We start from the raw sequence: 17429 nt of genomic DNA, 5'->3' as shown, positions 1-17429 counted from the left end.
AATTTTTATACATTTCTAGGCATGTAAATATTTATATAGTCATTCTTAAACAATATTCAAAGATAAAACTAATGAAAAATACATAAAAATGTTGAGAATGTTATATAAAACATTATTTAAATATCTTTATCAATAGGGTAGGTTAGGTTAGGTTAGGTTAGGTTAGGTTAACCACCCTCTTTCGATCCCCCACCTCCACTCGCTTGAAAATATTTTTTTTATTGAATTTTAATTGAATTATAGTGTATGAAAATTGTCAAAATAATCAACTTTCAAGCCCCATAACTTTTAATGGGGGTGAGGCCGCCACAAACTTTTCATGGTACACTGGTGTGGGAGACCTCCTCTTTCGATCCCACCACCTAGACATTTACCTTTTCGTCTCCCATTTTTATAATAGTTCCTGGAACAGGAGTAATATAGGCAAAAACAATGTAGTACTTAAGTTGTACAATTGTGCAATGGTGTCACTATTATTGGTCAATTAAGGGGAGGGTCATCTCTTTTCATGACTACGAAATTGTTCGACATAAATCTAAAACCCAGTTAAAGATGAGACCTGGAGTAAAAATGAAATATGTATGAGATGACTTAATTATTTATTAAAAGTAACTGCGAATTAAACAACTTGTTATTACCCTATACAAAAAGCCAACAATTAGCAAGTAAGGACAATATAGCTTCTTTCCTCCGGTTATTCATGAGCATTTTATGCAGCCCATATGCAGGGCTTTGTTTCAAGCTTTAAAAAGGATTTATGTAATGGGTTGCGACATTTTCATGAATTTCAAATCTGGTAGAAAAGCTCGTCTAAATCGTAACAGACTCATATTTTTAATTTTAAATGGATATTTATGTTGAACAGGACGACTAATGAGAATTCCAAATTTTATTACTTTAAGCAATGTATTAATCTCCATTCAAGCACAAAAAGAAGCTTTCAAACTTACGAAATTAACATTTTATCATATTTCGTTACATTAACTAAGCCCATTCAAATTTGACCATTGGTAACGGCTTATCTACATTTCAGTTTCGACAACATTATTATGATGTAACATGTGTTTAGAATATATGTCTATGCAACCAACTATACACTATATAACAGGAATTTAAACCCGTCCACTTCTTTACTGTTGTTAATATCAACTAGAATACGTCAAAATTATGATTAAATGATTGATATGGGATTGTTAGAGACCATTACAACAGAAGATTATTTATTTTAATAAACAACAGTTAACTCCTAAAAACAATACGAATATGCAGATACGTACGTATGAAATGATTCGTAGTCAGATTGTCGCATATTTTGAAACGGACTATGGATTTGACAAACAACAATCAAGGTTGTTACTTTATTGTTATACCTACATTGTACTCCTGAAGAATTATTTTGAGAAACGAAATTCCGCATGAATGGCTGTGACGTCAGACAAAGAGGAAAAAATACACGCGTGCTGTTATTCTCAGATTGGCAGTCATGTTTGTATTGTACAACATCTACGTATAAATATATAGGTACATATCTAAAAAAGTGAAAGTGAAGACGGATTTAACATTAAAGTATATCCGGTTTGGATTATATCGACTTGTAGCTAAATATTCATTTTCAATCAGTGATATACAGTAGGTACATAGAAAGCACAATCTGTAAAAGATATAGACAAAGTTTATTTCACTTTCTACTAGTCGTAAACGTTAAGGTGGTGCAAATTTAAATCTGTATACTGTTTAAAGCTAATTAATTGTTTAAGATGGAGTATTTTCCTGATCAATTAAAACTTCGGGACCTAACGTAATTTTTAAAGTTGTTCTGAGAAGCTCAACTACAGGCGAGGACCCACAGTTTGTTAGGATGCTGCAAGTAATTTATTGAGTCCGGTAAGAAGTTGCTTTTGGAAGAATTTAATCCGAAGGTAGAAGTAAAAGGGAAATATTTATTTAGAAACTTTGAGTACCCAATTATGTCACAATTTATAAAAGCGCCTAAATACCTATATTGTGTATAATAAGCAAGCTTATCCTGGATCTACTGACCAAAGCATTTCCTTGTTGTAGAATTCACTCTACATGTGGCGTATGATGGTATTTCCCAGTTCATAAAATTTTTTGAACGATGGCGTGTCGGTAAATTTAAATAAAGTGAAGGCTTCTTCTCTACATTCAAATTAAACTTACAATTAGTTAAAAACAACTATTGTGTAACAGCCAATGCTCATTTTTATTTCATGTATTTCTTAGATTTGGTTTTAATACAGTACAGATGTCGTCGAACTCTAAATTTTCCATTTCCTCAGTACTTAACTATAGTAAATCAATAATTTTTTTGGTTTAAATTTGTATTGTTTGAAAAATCGATGTGTTGTTAATTTTTAGATAGTGTCGACCCACTTTACCAACTTTCTAGTGCATCAAACCAAACATTGTTCCACAATTATTGCAATGCTTACGTTTACTTGTCTACCAAATAGAAAGTGCCCTGACTCCTCAATCCACATTCTCTTCAATGAATGTGCAATGTTTCTCACTTCAATGTAACCACAAATTAAAGAGAAAAAATTATGAAAATTTAATGCATTATATTTCTTTTAAATAATTCCCAATAAATACCTCACTTCACAATTAATTAGTATACCATAGTTTAATTTGATTAAAATAATGATAGTGACCACCAAAAGTCATCAGGTATGTAAATAAAATGAAAATTGTATGAAACATTTGATGTGGGACAAACGGGCAGATCATTTAAAAGATGCATTGACGAGCATGTAGAGTCATGTTTCAATGAATAAAAAAACAAGTAAAAAAGAACGTGTGGTTTCAATTGAACTGTCGAATGAATTACCTACTTAAACTTTTCGAATTACTTTTCCTGCCTGTAGGTATGTGTAACATACCAACTAATAATACCACGGAACTCTTTGGTTGCATGGATCTTAAAATAAACAACGGTGGGGCTCCTTGGCCCACGCAAAAAGAGAAAACTGGCTACGTCCCTGCGTTTAGTATTTTAAAAATAGAAAATAGGTTTACAAATGGAAATTAATATATTAAAATGTTTATAACAAAATATATAGATGTTCTGTTTACGATTTAATTAATTAAATACATATAATACAACAAAGTAATAGGAAAGACATTTTAACTTAACTGTACCTATCTAATTACTCAAATAACGCACACAGTCACATGCTTACATTACTTCACTATTTTTACAAGATAATTCTTGAAATCGCGTAACTGATTAACGATAAGCATCTTTCACAATTTTGTAATTCATTCGTCGAATTTCTATTGCTGCAATTCTTTTTGGTTCAACTTGTAGAACAATAAATTCCGAGCATCTTTACAACAAATAAAAGCTACTGTTAGTAATATCTATATCTTTCGTTATATTTTAGTCTCATTAAATTTATCATTTGAAAATAATAAATACCAAAGTTCACACTCAGGGAAAAGGACTATTAGGAACTTTAGAAAGGATAAAAAACGAAAGATGAAAGGAAGAGACGATGAAGACATAATTTTCTATTTGAATAAACCGTAATAAAGGATAGAAGCCTTCAAATCAGAAATATTTTAAATTAAATACCATTATTTTGTAGGTAATATACTTAATAAAAAGCACTACTCTCTATTCTATTTCATTCTCTAGTTCTCTATTCATTTGTATTTTTTTGGTGTATAGATATATTACGCGATTTCTTCTCCGACTGTGAACTGATATTTATAGTTCATATTCATGTTTGAAGAAAATAGTCCATCTGTAACTGTGGAACATTACGAGATGAAAATTCTTTTTAATATCTTGTTTAATATCGTACATGAATAAGGCAAAGTATTGGTCGGTTTTTTATATGTAGATATGTTTAAATTATTGTAATCCTGACTGGCAACAAACACAAAATTAAAAATTGATTTTCATTGAGATACTAGTGCCTACTACTGGATTTAAATAAGATATGCAATCATCTTCTACACAAACGAATTATAATCGTAATAATGAAGCGGTTTACCTTGGGTAAGGAAATACGAATTTCAACTGGTAACCTTTAAGGTTAAACAGTGTCTCAATTTCATTGCGATCAACTCCCAAAATATCGTATTTATATTTTATAGAAATCCATAAACTATATTTAATTAAACTGTAACTTTGCAGCAATTATTTGCATTGCGGTTGTAATAATTGCAAACCTGCATGGACCATCGGACAATTAAAAATTGTTAAATTGATTAATATCTACTCATGATATTTACTCAATACTATTTAGCAGTTATGGTTCCTTTTACAAAACAGTTTACAGCATTATTTGTAGAATGTTTATTGGTATTTTAACGAAAATATTAATCAATTAGGTAATTATATAGCGCTAATCGTCATTCGTTCATTTAAGTAATTTTATTGGCATTATAGTTTATATAAGCATTAGAAAGCAAAACCATTAGATTTGTAGTAATTGCTGATGTTATTTGTGTTAGTTTAATAATAGCAATATTCTAAATTTTACTTATCATAATAAATATAGGTACATTTAGCATTTCACTTTAATGAGATTTTAACTTATTTGTTTCAGATAATTAAACAGATAACAAATGCTCTTAATAATTTTCCCTTGTTATAAATATAAATATAGTTACCGTATTTTTTTATTACCTTTTGTTATTATTCCATTAACAAACAGTCGTATAGCTTTTATCGCTCTTAATTGTACGATTTTTCTTGATATAAAAAAAGACGTATATTTTACGTAAATTATGTACGTCCTTAAAATATCATTAAATAAACTAATGAATTAGAAAGGTAAAAAAATGAAGTATTTAATATTACTTTTAACATTCAACAAAACGAATTCATACCAATGGTAACATATTTGTAATCGATTTAATAAGTGACGTACCTACTTAAAATTTAAGATAAAATTACAACGAATTAACACAAGAGTTCTAAACTCGCGTAATACAGGATTTGAGATCTAAATTGCTACAAGAAAACAGCAATTCGCAAATATTTACGTTTACCGTTAAGTTACATGCTAAGTTGTTAAGATATATGTTAGGCATGTACTATTTCACTAGGTACTAAAACCAAGCGACATTGACTTTACCATTTTAGTGTTGTAACAAATACCTAAACAGCTAGGTAACTCATTAAAAACCAATTATGTAGTACTAAATTGCGTAATAATATACCTGTAATAATATCTAATTTTGCATGTGTCTGTCACACATGGATTCTAGTCAATATACCTAGTTACAATTGTTATTATTTATCGTATGAATTAATTCATTGCTAACTTTATGTTGAGTCATTTGCTGTAGATAGCAATTTCATGATCCTTTTTATTCTTTACGTTTGGTACATAACGATTATATTATCTACAACAGTTTCTATTTAAATTTACAATTTCCTTTCTCGTCGATGGTGAATTCTTAACAAAAAGTTTTCTTTTCCGTGAAATTGCCCAACGGTTTGATGGACTATCATCGTTAACCAAGTGTTGGATACTTTCAAAACTTTCTCTAAAATTAATGGTTTTCTCTGTATTTCGTTCTGTTCTTATGAACCTATGAGGTAATCATCATACAATGATGGTATCGTAATTAGCGAATTATTGGGAAAACCACAAAGTTTGGTAGGTACCGCAAAACAAATTTTCCGACATGAAATAGTACACCTACGTGTGGTAACTCACCTTTAATGATCACTATGGCGAAAACGGCTACTAAATAAACCAAAAACTGATGCATTATAAAATTTCTCTTGCCAAAGCCACATAAATACACACAATTTCAAATTCTTTTAATCCAGAAACAAGCACGATTCGATAAACTATTAACAGAAAACCGAAAACACTAACCGGAACCTATTTTAAAAATAATCTCCACAAAGCACATGAGACAGTGAAAACAACAGTTCGACAAGAATGTGAAGAGTCCATCAGGAGCTTCACCCATGACTTTCAAAATTCGTAATGATTTATGATAACAAATGCGTATAGAAGTGCACAATTAATCTACACGTTATTGCAGCGTTCAGTGTATATTATTTTGTGTAATTCTTTTTTGTCAATCCGGTTACAAAAACACGCACTTCGACACATTGACGTTGTTAAAACCGTGGTACCGTGATTCCGACAGGTGTGGAACAAAACAGGTAATTCTTTTAGAAAGTTCTTCATATCCATTGGCCAATGGAAACCAGCGTAGAATTCCGCTTAGCTAGTTATACAATGTGCGTCCAGAAAAGAATGGGAATGCCGTGAATCGCACACATTAAAAAGAGAATCAATCGTATCGATCAACAAATTAAAATATCACCGCTTTTTTTCTCGCGCGGTATACCGTTATAAGTACAACGCATGACCATAAAGACCTAACAGTTCGTTGATCGATAAATGACAACAAAACATGCTACTTGTATAGGTACCTAATTAAAAATTGCATCGATCTATGTCTGGAAGACATAAATAGATCTACAAATGAAATACGTAAATCATAAAGGGTATTAGATTGTACTAAACTCGATGTGTGTTAGAGTAGATGAATAGGGATTTGTTTTACAGAGATTAGAGGCTGTTTCTCAATACAGAATAAAGAGAACCAGTTTCCATATATTCCCGAAATTCATTTGTAATCAAAAGGAAAACCAACCCAGTAAATGGTTAATTCATAAACAAAAATTATTTGGACAAACTACAATTTTTTCTGTTAGCTATTAAAATGTTTCCCCTTGAAATTAATTTTCTACAAAATATAGGATTAATTATTATCAACTAGAGATTCCAGATCTGCAAATGCTCTCACTAGATCAGTTTAATTTTAACATCACTTTACTTTTTAGTAGTGGATCACAATAAACTTTTTTGATGTCTTAAAGTTTTCTATATATTTAAATAACTCACACTTACCTTTTATTTGATACTACTCGCGACCACATAGTTTGACCTAGACTATTCTTTCTTAAAATCAAAAATTTTAAAGCAAAAATTTTCGATTCTATCAAATCCAAACAGTACAATCTCTAAAATAACAAAAACATACAGATTTTAATAAGTAACGTTTTTATTAAAANAGTTACATTTAGTTAATTTTGATTAAATTTAAATCAATAAATACCTTTTTCTGTTGATACATTTCCTCTAAACAGCCGATTTTCTAAAATAATAACAGTTACAATATTTACACACATAATATTTCGAACCTTGTTCTATTATTTATTTTTTTATTTACTTCAAACTAAACGTTTGTTAAGTTTAATAATTAATAGAAAAAAAAAACGCAATAGAAATCAATTTACTACCATTGGTCGGCACTATAAAACTCCAAGAACGAGGAACAATTTTGTAAATCTTAAAATGAGCCAACTGTAGAAAACAGAAATACTATTACAATATTAAAAACGAAAAAATATTCCTGTTTTCGTTTTTTCATTAGTTCACGTCTGTCTTTTGGATAATGTCCTTTTTTCTTTTTCTTTTTATCGAAATAGCGACATCCTTTTTCCTCCTGGCATGCGCCCATGTCGGTCCAGAAGTCCAGCCTGGATATATTCCAAAGATGGTAAATTCTTTAGGTCACCTCGAGCTGCTACTGCAGGCTGTGAACTCAACATTCTTTGGGCCACTGCCACTATTTTATCCTTTGATACCTTGTCTGTAATTTATAAATAAAAAAATCAATCATAAGGGTTAATAAACATAAATTAATTTCCTTTTTTATTTTATTAATTTAATAACAAGAAAAAATACAATTACAGTAGACAATTTATGATGTCTCTGCTGCCAAGAGTGTACTGTATTAATTTTACACTTAATTATTAATAAGCGGATTTGTTAATTTCAAAGCATTGAAAAGACTCACTTATTTCTTCAATGAAATGCTCAGGCCTCTTCCTCATCCCAGTTGCCAACACTTGCCTACCAATATCTTCAAATATCACTGGTCTGGATTCAAGGTTCATTAACAGCATGGACTGCAGTTGAGTCTTCGCTCTCTATAAAACAATAAAAAGGAATAAAAGATTGTGTAAAATTGAACAAGTTACTAATCAAAGTAAAAATTAAGTTTTTATTGAAATATCTATAATTTAAGTTCATTCTTTACCTGTAGTTCTTCGTCACTAACATTCCCAGCCATGTTTACCATTTCTTTCACAATTACTTCCACCATTTCTCGTACGTTTTCAGGAGGTGCACTTGCATGAATACAAAACAGACCGCTATCAGCATATGCATGGTTATAAGCAGTGGCGCTGTACATCCATGTGTACCTGCAGAATAAATAATACAAATGCTGATGGACAGGCCGTTCTTCTGACCTACACTCTAGTGCAAAGCGGGAGAGTAGGGCGGAAGACCCTATTCAATCTCCTTTTAGGAATAATGAGAATGAGTGGCTGGTAGTTGGAGAGGGAAACTTGAGGAAGAAATGAAGACAGAAAAAGTGAAACACTGTTTGTGGAATATTACTATGTGATCACAGAATAACAGTAGGAGGACCCGGAGTACGAAGTGATATCCTCCTGAATGTTACTCTATGCTCTAGACATATTAATGAATTACTAATATTATTGTAAACCTGTTGAGCACATTGGTGTAAAGTCTTGTGTACATCCCCTTTCCAGGTCCTCCGGCGCTAAAGGAACCTCCTCCACCCATCATCATGTTAAGAACACACATGGGAATAAAGTTAGGATCTTTATGGGAGCAACCTTCCAATCCTAACATGACGTGAGAAAGAATGGGAAGGCCAGCCGACGCAAATTGGGGAATTTCACACTCTTCCTAGTATATTACAAATATAAATAACAATAACAATAATTCATATAATAATAATCATTCTTACTGTAATTATTCCCCCTGTATACTGAGCTAAACTGCTGTCCACCTTAATTTTATTATCATCAATAATAAGGCTCTTATCTTTTACCCAAATGGGTGGTTCATCCACAAAGAACTTTTCAACACATCTGACCAACCTCTCATGCTCCACACCTACCCCAGCCACCACCATTCGCCTTGGACTGTGATACAAATTCAAATATGTGAACAGCACTTTTCTATTTATCTTGTCTAAATTATTAACTGGACACAATTTAGGAAGGCCTAATGTATTATCTCTATATGCAGCCTAAAAACAGTTTGGACAATATTGAAAAGAAAATTTTGAAAGTTTTACTATTTACAGCATGAATCATGTCCATTAATAAAGTTTCTTGTTCAGGTCTCATGTTCAGCATTTGTAATTCAAATGATATCGTTTGTCTAGCAGCTTCAACTTCCTCTTCCTTAATTTGGGGACGTAAAACAACTTCTCCAAGCATCTGAATGACATCGTTTAAACCAGAAGTAGAAGCTGAGGCAGCATACAAAAAAGTATCCTTAGATCCTTGGCTATCACAGATACCACCATGTTTCTCTAGATTTCTCATCATTTCATCTTTGTCAGGATACTGATGTGTAGACTAAAATAGATTAAACAATAATTTATCAAAAGCAGCAAATTGTCAAAGAATATTTACATAGTAATCGGTGGAGAAAAAGCCCCCAAGAAGAGAACAGATAACAACTTACGTTACTTACATTAAAAGCTAGTTTCTCTAGAAAATGTGAGATTCCACTAGGAAAGGCCACTTCATACCTTGACCCAGAGTCAATGACAACTACAAATACAGTCACAAATCAATAAAAAAGGAAGGGATAAGAATACATTGTGTTAACCTTAAACACTAAATAATTTAATAACAATTAAGTATTACCTCCTACAGTACAAAATTCTCCAAATCTATTTTCTGATGCCACCGTTAGTCCATTAGACAACACAGTAATTTGAGTCTTTTGGTGTTCTTCTTTCAAAGTGGCATAACGTATCCTTGGTAAACCCTCAACAGGTTTGCTTAAAGGTGGTAATTTTGTCACCGGTTTCTTATCCGGGCTCCCTCTTCCATCCCAATTAGAATAATCGGTTGAATAACTTCTTCGGATTTTTTTACACCATAATCTGGAAATTAGTTTTGAGGTTATCTTCGTGAAGTGGTTATTTTATTTAATACTCACTGATTTGTACGATTAACTACCGGACCTCCAAATTTTCTGTAAAATGTTAATGCCATTTTATATTTAACTAATATTTATATGTTTATAATTTGCTTTTACATGCCGAACATTAATATCACTGTTTCTGAAATAAATCACCACAAAACCAAACGCAGAGTTATGCAAACGTAATCAACATGAACTTGGGCGTAGGGTGGGTTGCCTGACTATATTTTGTCAAGTCAATATATTTTTTATTAATTATTGTTAATTATTAACGTTCGTATTCATAAATGATGCAGTTAAAAATAAAAAATTAGTTAATGACTGACAAATCACACATTGAATTTCATTTGACTACTAAATGTCATTTTAATTATCTCATTAATCTATTAATGTCATTCTTTTGTAAGATAATAAAAAAATGATAGGTATATCGAATAAAAATTAAATAAAAGGGATACACATATTTTAAAAACATTCTGATGTTTCAATCAAATCAAAAAAAAATATTTTATCAGAAAAAAAGCAAAGTTATAGCTAGTTGCCCTTATATACAGGGTGTCCCGAAGAAGTCGTATTTAAAAAGGGACTATTCTAATTTTCGGGCAATGTATTTATTTTCAGTTGCTAGAGAAGGATCATCAATATTTAACAAAAATGTTTAGAAAAGAAATAATGTTATACTCTTAAAGTCTACTACTGACATCATTGTTATCATATTTCCTGGAATAAGAGTCTTTTGCGACATTATAAAGTTGTGCCTCCATACTGGGACCAGTCTGAGAGACAAGTTTATATAGAATCCCTTCTTTGTTTTGCAACAGTTTGTAAGGATGATCGTATTCTACCATACTTCCGGAATCCATTACGAGTATTTTGTCAGAATCCATAACTGTATTTAGACGATGCGCAATAGTCATTACCGTGCAATCTTTAAATCTCTTACGGATTGTTATTTGAATTAACGAATCCGTTCTGAAATAAAAAAGCAATGGCAATTTCGTTTGACATAATTTCTAATTTATTATAGGTATATTATTTATTACTGTGGGTCGACGTTAGCTGTAGCTTCATCAAGGACCAAAATTTTGTTGTTCCTCAAGATAGCCCGTGCTAAGCATAGTAACTGCCTTTGTCCTACACTAAAGTTACTTCCTCCCTCTTGTACTGTCATATCTAATGATTGTATAGAACCTTTGAGCTCAACCTAGATGAATAGATTTTAATTCTTCATTATATTGTTACTGATTTGATTAAGGATTAGTTTAATATACGCCTGATGCTTTGCAGTGTTTAGAAAACATTTAAAAGAAAACGAACTGTTTCTTTGGATTTTTTCTGAACACTGAATATGAAGGATAAGAGAAGTTTTCCAAAAGTCATCCATAAAAGGATGAATAATGGATTTTCAAAATTTGTAGAAAATACGGACCTAACAAATGTATACACTTTGACAAACGGAGTGTCGTTTGATCCTAATCGACACTGCAAATGGCACTGGGTATATGTAACAAACGAAGCAATATGGACTCCGGACGCCATATTGTGCCATAGAATAAACCAATACTCATCAAGCGGGGTGTCAAAGTAAAGATGATTTAATATGAATTAAAGTGTAAACTTACCACATCTAATGCGTTCCATATATTTTTATCATCAAATTCATTAAATGGATCCAAATTATATCTTAAAGTTTCGCTAAAAAGTACAGGCTCTTGGGGAATTATAGAAATTCGTTTTCTTAATTCACTTAAGGGAACCGATTGGGTATCAACCCCATCTATAAAGATATTGCCCTCAAGTTTTGCTAAACGAAATAGGGCTCCAATCAAAGAAGTTTTGCCAGCCCCTGTTCGTCCAACTATTCCAATCTGCAGAAGTAAAGTAAAAATAAATTATTGACAAGACAGAAATGAAACATATTGCGTCATAGACGATAAATTTCAATGGCAATTTATTTTACCTTTTCGCCAGCTTCGATTGTAAAGTTCAAATCCCTAAGAACTGGAGGATCTTCATTTGAGTATTTCAAGTAAAGATTCTTAAAAACTATGGCCCCTTTGCTCGGCCACTCGATATTCGGCATACTTTCTAGAATAGAATAGAATATAATATGTCCCACACTAGCGTTCAAAAGAAAACAAAAACAGGAATAAAATGACAAAATAAAATACTTTTCTCATTTGGATTTTCTTCTTTTTCCAGAGTGGTATATTCCACAATTCTTTCAACAGCCGCCATGTTACTAACCATTTCAGCCATTTGTCGCATGCCAAACGATAGCATCCCAATTAAAATTAAACTTTGTTGAACAGCTAATCCAACAGCGCTTCCCGTTATATAACCCTCTGCAATATTTAAGCGGAAATGGCCCATGTAGTGTCGTACAATAAATAATTTATTTATATTACAAACAGCTTACCTTCGCTCATAAATATGAAAGCAATTGTCACGCAATATATAAAAAGCAACGAGACAATATCTAGCCATAATCCAAAAGAAGACATGCAAGAGATCGTTAAATACCATGCAGACGAATGCGTGTCCTAACGTTCATCAATAACACAAAAAAAATTGTAAAAAAGCTATAATTATTTTTTAAATACTGACCTGATGTTGATCGAACTCAAACGCAAGGATTGGTTCGCTTTTTGTGGACCTCACAGTAACCAAACCGTTCAACGTAGCGCTCAAATGTGAGAAAACAGGACTTTTCGCTGAAAAGGAATTAGCTTAATATTGATCAGTTAAAAATTGCGAAACATTTAATTACTAATTCCTTCCAAATGTTTAACGTCTCTGGCAATGGTAATGTAAAACTTCAGAATAACTATAAATATGACGCCCAATACAACCGCAGCCGTTATCATCCATACATTTGATATTGCCACATTGACAAAAATACCCAGCATTATAAGGAGAATCTGCAATTCAGAAAAGCAATGAAATTTAAAAGAGAAAGCAACAAATGAAGGTAGGTCCTTACTGATGAAGCGTCTAACATTAATCTGGGAAGTAACTCATCAATAATTCCGATATCCTTGGTAAATCTATTGAGGATCCTGCCCATGGGGTTAACATCGAAGAAGCGCATCGGAGCCCTTAAAAGGGCGCTAAACATATTGCCATGCAAATGGGTAGACGCATTCATACCGAGTTTATAAAATAGAAGAGATCGATTAGTTGCCAATAGCAAACAAGCAATTACCAAAATAGTGTAGATTATCATACACCACTCGGTTGATAACATATTACTAGAGGAACCTTCAATACTAGTCGAATTTAACGCAGAACGTTCTTCCTCTAACTGTGTCCTAGAGATATATTAAGGTTTGAAAATGTTGATAGAAACTAAAATATCTATCAATACTCGCCAATATGAAGTCCAGTAATCACATCCACTGGTCGCAGTTTGAGAAATTACCAAAGAAATGAATAGGAAAAGAAGTCCGCATATATTGGACGCGTATTTTGCATATTGTCCGTAGGGGGATTTCCCTTTAGTCACAATGGTTTCTGCATTCTTTTCCAGTTGCTCTTCTTCCCAATTTTCGCTTGTTATACTCTAATAGTAATAGATTTGTGCATTATTTTAACAACTGTAGTTATAATTTCAATTTTACCAATACTGAAGGTCTTCCAGTGCTTTGCTCAACGTGTTTCACTTCTTCGATGTCTTCTTCGGCTGATGACAACAACTTCGTAAAGTCTAACGTACTTTTTGACAGTTCATCAAATGTCCCACATGCTTCAATTCGACCCTAGTTTAAAGAAGACTGTAAGTATTTCAAAAAGCACGATAACAAGAAGCCCTTTGTCTCACCGAGTTGTCCAAAACTACTATCTGATCTGCTTTTTTTAGGTATTGTAATTGATGTGTGACCAAAATTCTCGTTTTGTGCTTCAAAAATTGTAAAATGCATTTTTCAAACAGATGTTTTCCAACATGTGCGTCCACAGCTGATAGTGGATCGTCGAGGAGATAAATGTCTGCATCTCTGTAAACAGTTCTGGCCAAATTTATTCTGGCTCTTTGACCTCCGCTCAGTGATATCCCTTTTTCGCCAACAATAGTTTTATCTTTGTAAGGGAATTGTTGAAAATCAGCTTTCAGAGCACACACTTCAACGACTTGTTCGTATCGTGTCTTATCGTATTCCTGAGCAAAAACAATGTTTCTTCTCACAGTGGAAGCAAATATCCATGCCTCTTGGGACGAATAAGATATAGTACCACCGACCTCTACCAAACCGTTATATAAAGCAATTTCCCCAAGAAGAAGTTGCAGTAACGTACTTTTACCAGATCCTACAGGACCAACAACAGCACAAAGTGATCCCTGAGGAACATTTATTGTTATATCGATTAAGGAAGCTACTTTGGGATTCCAGAAAACTTCAACGCTTTTCAAAGAAACTTTACCGTCATTCGTTAACACAATTTTTGATTTTTCTTTTTCTTCAAGAAGTAAAAATTCTTGGAGTCGTTTGATAGACACTTTGGTTTCGGAAAGGAATAGCAGAGCCAGGGGGTAATAAATGGCGGTTGTCATTTGTAAAATATTGTAAAATGATGCGAGTGCAAAGACTACATCCGCCGTAATAGTATTTCCCAGGAGTACGTAAGACACTACGGTTATGAAAGTGACGAAACGTTCCATGAATACGGACATGGCTGACAGTATTCCTCTAAGATACGAAGTTTTCCTTAAAGTACTGATCTCACTGGCGCGAATTTTCTTGACAGTATCGGCAAGTGCCTCCTCCCAAACGTACATTTTCACCACTTGAATACCCGCAATCAATTGACCCATCAATTTTATCCTACTATCTGATTTATGTGCCACTTTTATTCTAAACATCGAAGCTAATTTTGCAATTGCACCTGCAGATTAACAGATAATTAATTGAAACTCTTTTCGATAAGGTGACGACGAACCCCCACCCATTTTATATGGTTTACTATAAATTTTTTAGAAAATTGGTATTAATGAAGCAAGCACTACATGAACATAAAGTGGTTTCAATTATAAAACGTTTTTAGTATCTCTTTACCAAAATGAATAAGGATTTTCCCCAATCGAAGGATGTTTCTAACACGGCATTAAAAAATAACGAGAAATTTTTGATTTTTTGCTAAGAATTTTAAACATGAAACAATAAAGTTGATGTTTTATATTGCATGTTATTAGATTTGCCCTTTTCATTAATATGTTCATTGTTTTTTTGATGATTCCAAAAAAACTAAGGCAAGCCCACATTTGATTGGGAGGGGACTCGTACGTTTGTATGTATATTACCTTGAAGAGGAAGAGTTAAAATTAACATAACTGCAACTCCTATAAACGCAGACACTCCAACTTCTCGCCATATGAGATAAGTGAGTAAAACCACTTGTATAGGCATAATCCAAAAGAAGTGAAGCAAAATGACTACCAAATCAAACCTATTTACGTCGTTTGAGAGAAGATTAACAACTTTACCTGCAGCAGCTTCGTTTAACGACTTGGTACTTAGTCGTAAAAGCTAAATTAATTCATAGTATTTATTTGACCTCAACAAGAGCACAAAACAAACAAAAATATCTAACCTTTCTGTAGATTAACGAGCTACACGCAACTCTAACTCTCATTCCAATTTGTGAAAGCAAGAGATTAAGTTGATGATACGTTAATACAGTAATGGTAGACATTGCTAACAAGATACCTCCGAGAATCAATTTGTCATTGAGAGTACCTTCACTGAGGGTTGAAAATTGTCTAATGAACATGCCCAGGATCATAGGTTGAACCGATCTATAAGAAGCTTTTAATCGGTAAATAAATTAATAATGTTAATGATAAGGATTTGTACCTTAATATGCCAGACGTTAAAAATACAAATAATCCGTAAAACATATAAGTTGGGCCAAAAACTTTGACAATTGATGACGTTAGACTGGGCTCTTTCGATTTGGTTTTCGCCTTCTCTAATTCTTCCTTCCATTTCAGCTCAATTTTATCCGTAAGCCTTTCAGATCTATCTACGGTTAGACATCTGTATAGATCGGTCACTTTTAAAGATCTTTTCACTGCTACATAACAAATTTTTGCCATCCATCTATAAAATTAATATCTCGTAATGGTTTTAGCTTTTGCGATATGATTTTAAGAAGCTTACCCAAAAAATATTTTGGAAAAAATATTTGCTTTTTCTTGTGGATTTGATTTTCCAATTTGTATAATGCCGTCCATTTTTCCTTGTGAAATCCTTTATCCGTAGATAAATTATTTCTTTAAGAAAAACAAATTTTGTAAATGTTATTTTGCTTAAGAGAAAGGAAAATCATTAGTTGGAGACTTTAAAGTAGTAAACATTTTCTTCAACTAATGTTATGAACGCTTGCTTGCCGCAGGCGTTCGATACCAGTGGCACCTTTGATGTATGCAATAAGGAAGTTACGAGAAGTTTTCGGAACTAATCAGGAATATGTATTAAATGACTGTGAGATATAAATAACCGATTGTTAGAAAGAAGTGAGTATGGTGTGTTTCTCTATTAAATAAATTACATAAGGATACGAGACATGCATAAAAATAGTCGTAGAAAAGTCATCACAAACAGTTTTACATACTGATTAGTAGACAATTGAAGAGTCAATTGACTGAGCTTTTTTTGGTAATATATCTAATCTATATTTCCGGTTATCATATCATTTATATCGATCTTTTACAGTACTATCTTCAATTGCTTAACTACTGTTTTTTTTTTAAGAAATACTTACAATGAATGAAGAATAAGAGCCAACCAAAACTCCTCCTTAGTTTTAAAATAATACAAACGTTGTTACTCTGACTGACTCTGATTTTCAATTCATTACATATACAAGGGGAAAATATAGACACTATGGTAATAATTTAATTTGTTTTTACCATATATACATATACCCACCATAGATACAAGATAATTAGACGTAAAGTAAAGACGTAGTCTCAAACAAGTTTCACCTTACCTTTAATTTCTTTATTTGCTTCTCAATATCAACTCATCTAGCTGACTTGACACCAAAAGAAAGTTATTTAAAAATCCGGCTCGAAGGACCAACGAAATAACTTATTATAATAGTTCAACTTCACGAACTACAGAAGTAAAGCTTTATTTACGCACATTATCAGTCTCAGACCATCTCTAATTTAGTTTTCACATAAACACCTTTCAAGATTCTTTTCCTATTTTGATATCAAACTGATACCTTATCAGGACATAATTTATAACTACACCTATTCAATTTTGACATTGTAATACTCAACCAATGATTATTTATCTTCTTGAATGTCAGCGACATATGACGTAATAAGTACAATTGCATTACATTTATTTGAAAGAACAGTAGTCTCAACAGAATCAATGC

The 17429-nt window shown here is 32.3% G+C and overlaps 3 protein-coding genes across 3 annotated transcripts in view; all 3 read right to left on the bottom strand.

Moving 5' to 3' along the window:
- The window catches only part of LOC108734977 (tyrosine kinase receptor Cad96Ca), a 24087-nt gene extending 17805 nt beyond the window's left edge, over positions 1-6282 (bottom strand). Inside the window, exon 1 of the mRNA XM_018466757.2 lies at positions 5697-6282. Within this exon, the coding sequence (XP_018322259.1) occupies positions 5697-5751 (55 nt within the window). The 5' untranslated portion in view covers positions 5752-6282. The remainder of the gene's footprint in view (positions 1-5696) is intronic.
- A 799-nt stretch (positions 6283-7081) lies between these two features.
- Positions 7082-10383, bottom strand: LOC108734951 (mitochondrial-processing peptidase subunit alpha). Its single transcript, XM_018466726.2, has 9 exons — positions 10059-10383; positions 9761-10002; positions 9585-9664; positions 9188-9466; positions 8848-9132; positions 8581-8786; positions 8107-8272; positions 7864-7996; positions 7082-7656 (listed from the first exon to the last, which is right to left on the bottom strand). Exons 1-9 carry the CDS (start codon positions 10112-10114, stop codon positions 7481-7483), a joined length of 1623 nt encoding a protein of 540 aa, XP_018322228.1. The 5' UTR covers positions 10115-10383; the 3' UTR covers positions 7082-7480.
- A 255-nt stretch (positions 10384-10638) lies between these two features.
- On the bottom strand, positions 10639-17233 carry LOC108734975 (multidrug resistance-associated protein 4-like). Its single transcript, XM_018466755.2, has 17 exons — positions 17031-17233; positions 16199-16311; positions 15893-16138; positions 15630-15834; positions 15340-15565; positions 13864-14924; positions 13664-13801; positions 13415-13605; positions 13027-13354; positions 12814-12964; positions 12651-12757; positions 12463-12586; positions 12215-12388; positions 12004-12131; positions 11666-11911; positions 11087-11247; positions 10639-11015 (listed from the first exon to the last, which is right to left on the bottom strand). The coding sequence occupies exons 2-17, from the start codon at positions 16270-16272 to the stop codon at positions 10727-10729; spliced, it is 3849 nt and encodes a 1282-aa protein (XP_018322257.1). The 5' UTR covers positions 16273-16311; positions 17031-17233; the 3' UTR covers positions 10639-10726.
- Between the last annotated feature and the right edge of the window lie 196 nt (positions 17234-17429).

Source organism: Agrilus planipennis, unplaced genomic scaffold (assembly GCF_000699045.2).
Source record: "Agrilus planipennis isolate EAB-ADULT unplaced genomic scaffold, Apla_2.0 scaffold92, whole genome shotgun sequence".
NCBI lineage: Eukaryota > Metazoa > Arthropoda > Insecta > Coleoptera > Buprestidae > Agrilus > Agrilus planipennis.
Note: the sequence above shows the minus strand (reverse complement) of the source record. Positions and strands in the feature narration are given on the sequence as shown.

Coding starts and splice junctions, on each gene's coding strand:
- LOC108734951 (XM_018466726.2), bottom strand. CDS start 10,114: ATGGCATTAACATTTTACAGAAAATTTGGAGGTCCGGTAGTTAATCGT. Junction 10,003..10,058: donor GTAGTTAATCGTACAAATCA/GTGAGTATTAAA, acceptor ACTAATTTCCAG/ATTATGGTGTAAAAAAATCC. Junction 9,467..9,584: donor TAGAGAAACTAGCTTTTAAT/GTAAGTAACGTA, acceptor AATCTATTTTAG/TCTACACATCAGTATCCTGA.
- LOC108734975 (XM_018466755.2), bottom strand. CDS start 16,272: ATGGACGGCATTATACAAATTGGAAAATCAAATCCACAAGAAAAAGCA. Junction 13,802..13,863: donor TAGTAGTTTTGGACAACTCG/GTGAGACAAAGG, acceptor TCTTTAAACTAG/GGTCGAATTGAAGCATGTGG. Junction 12,132..12,214: donor AGAAAATCCAAATGAGAAAA/GTATTTTATTTT, acceptor ATTCTATTCTAG/AAAGTATGCCGAATATCGAG.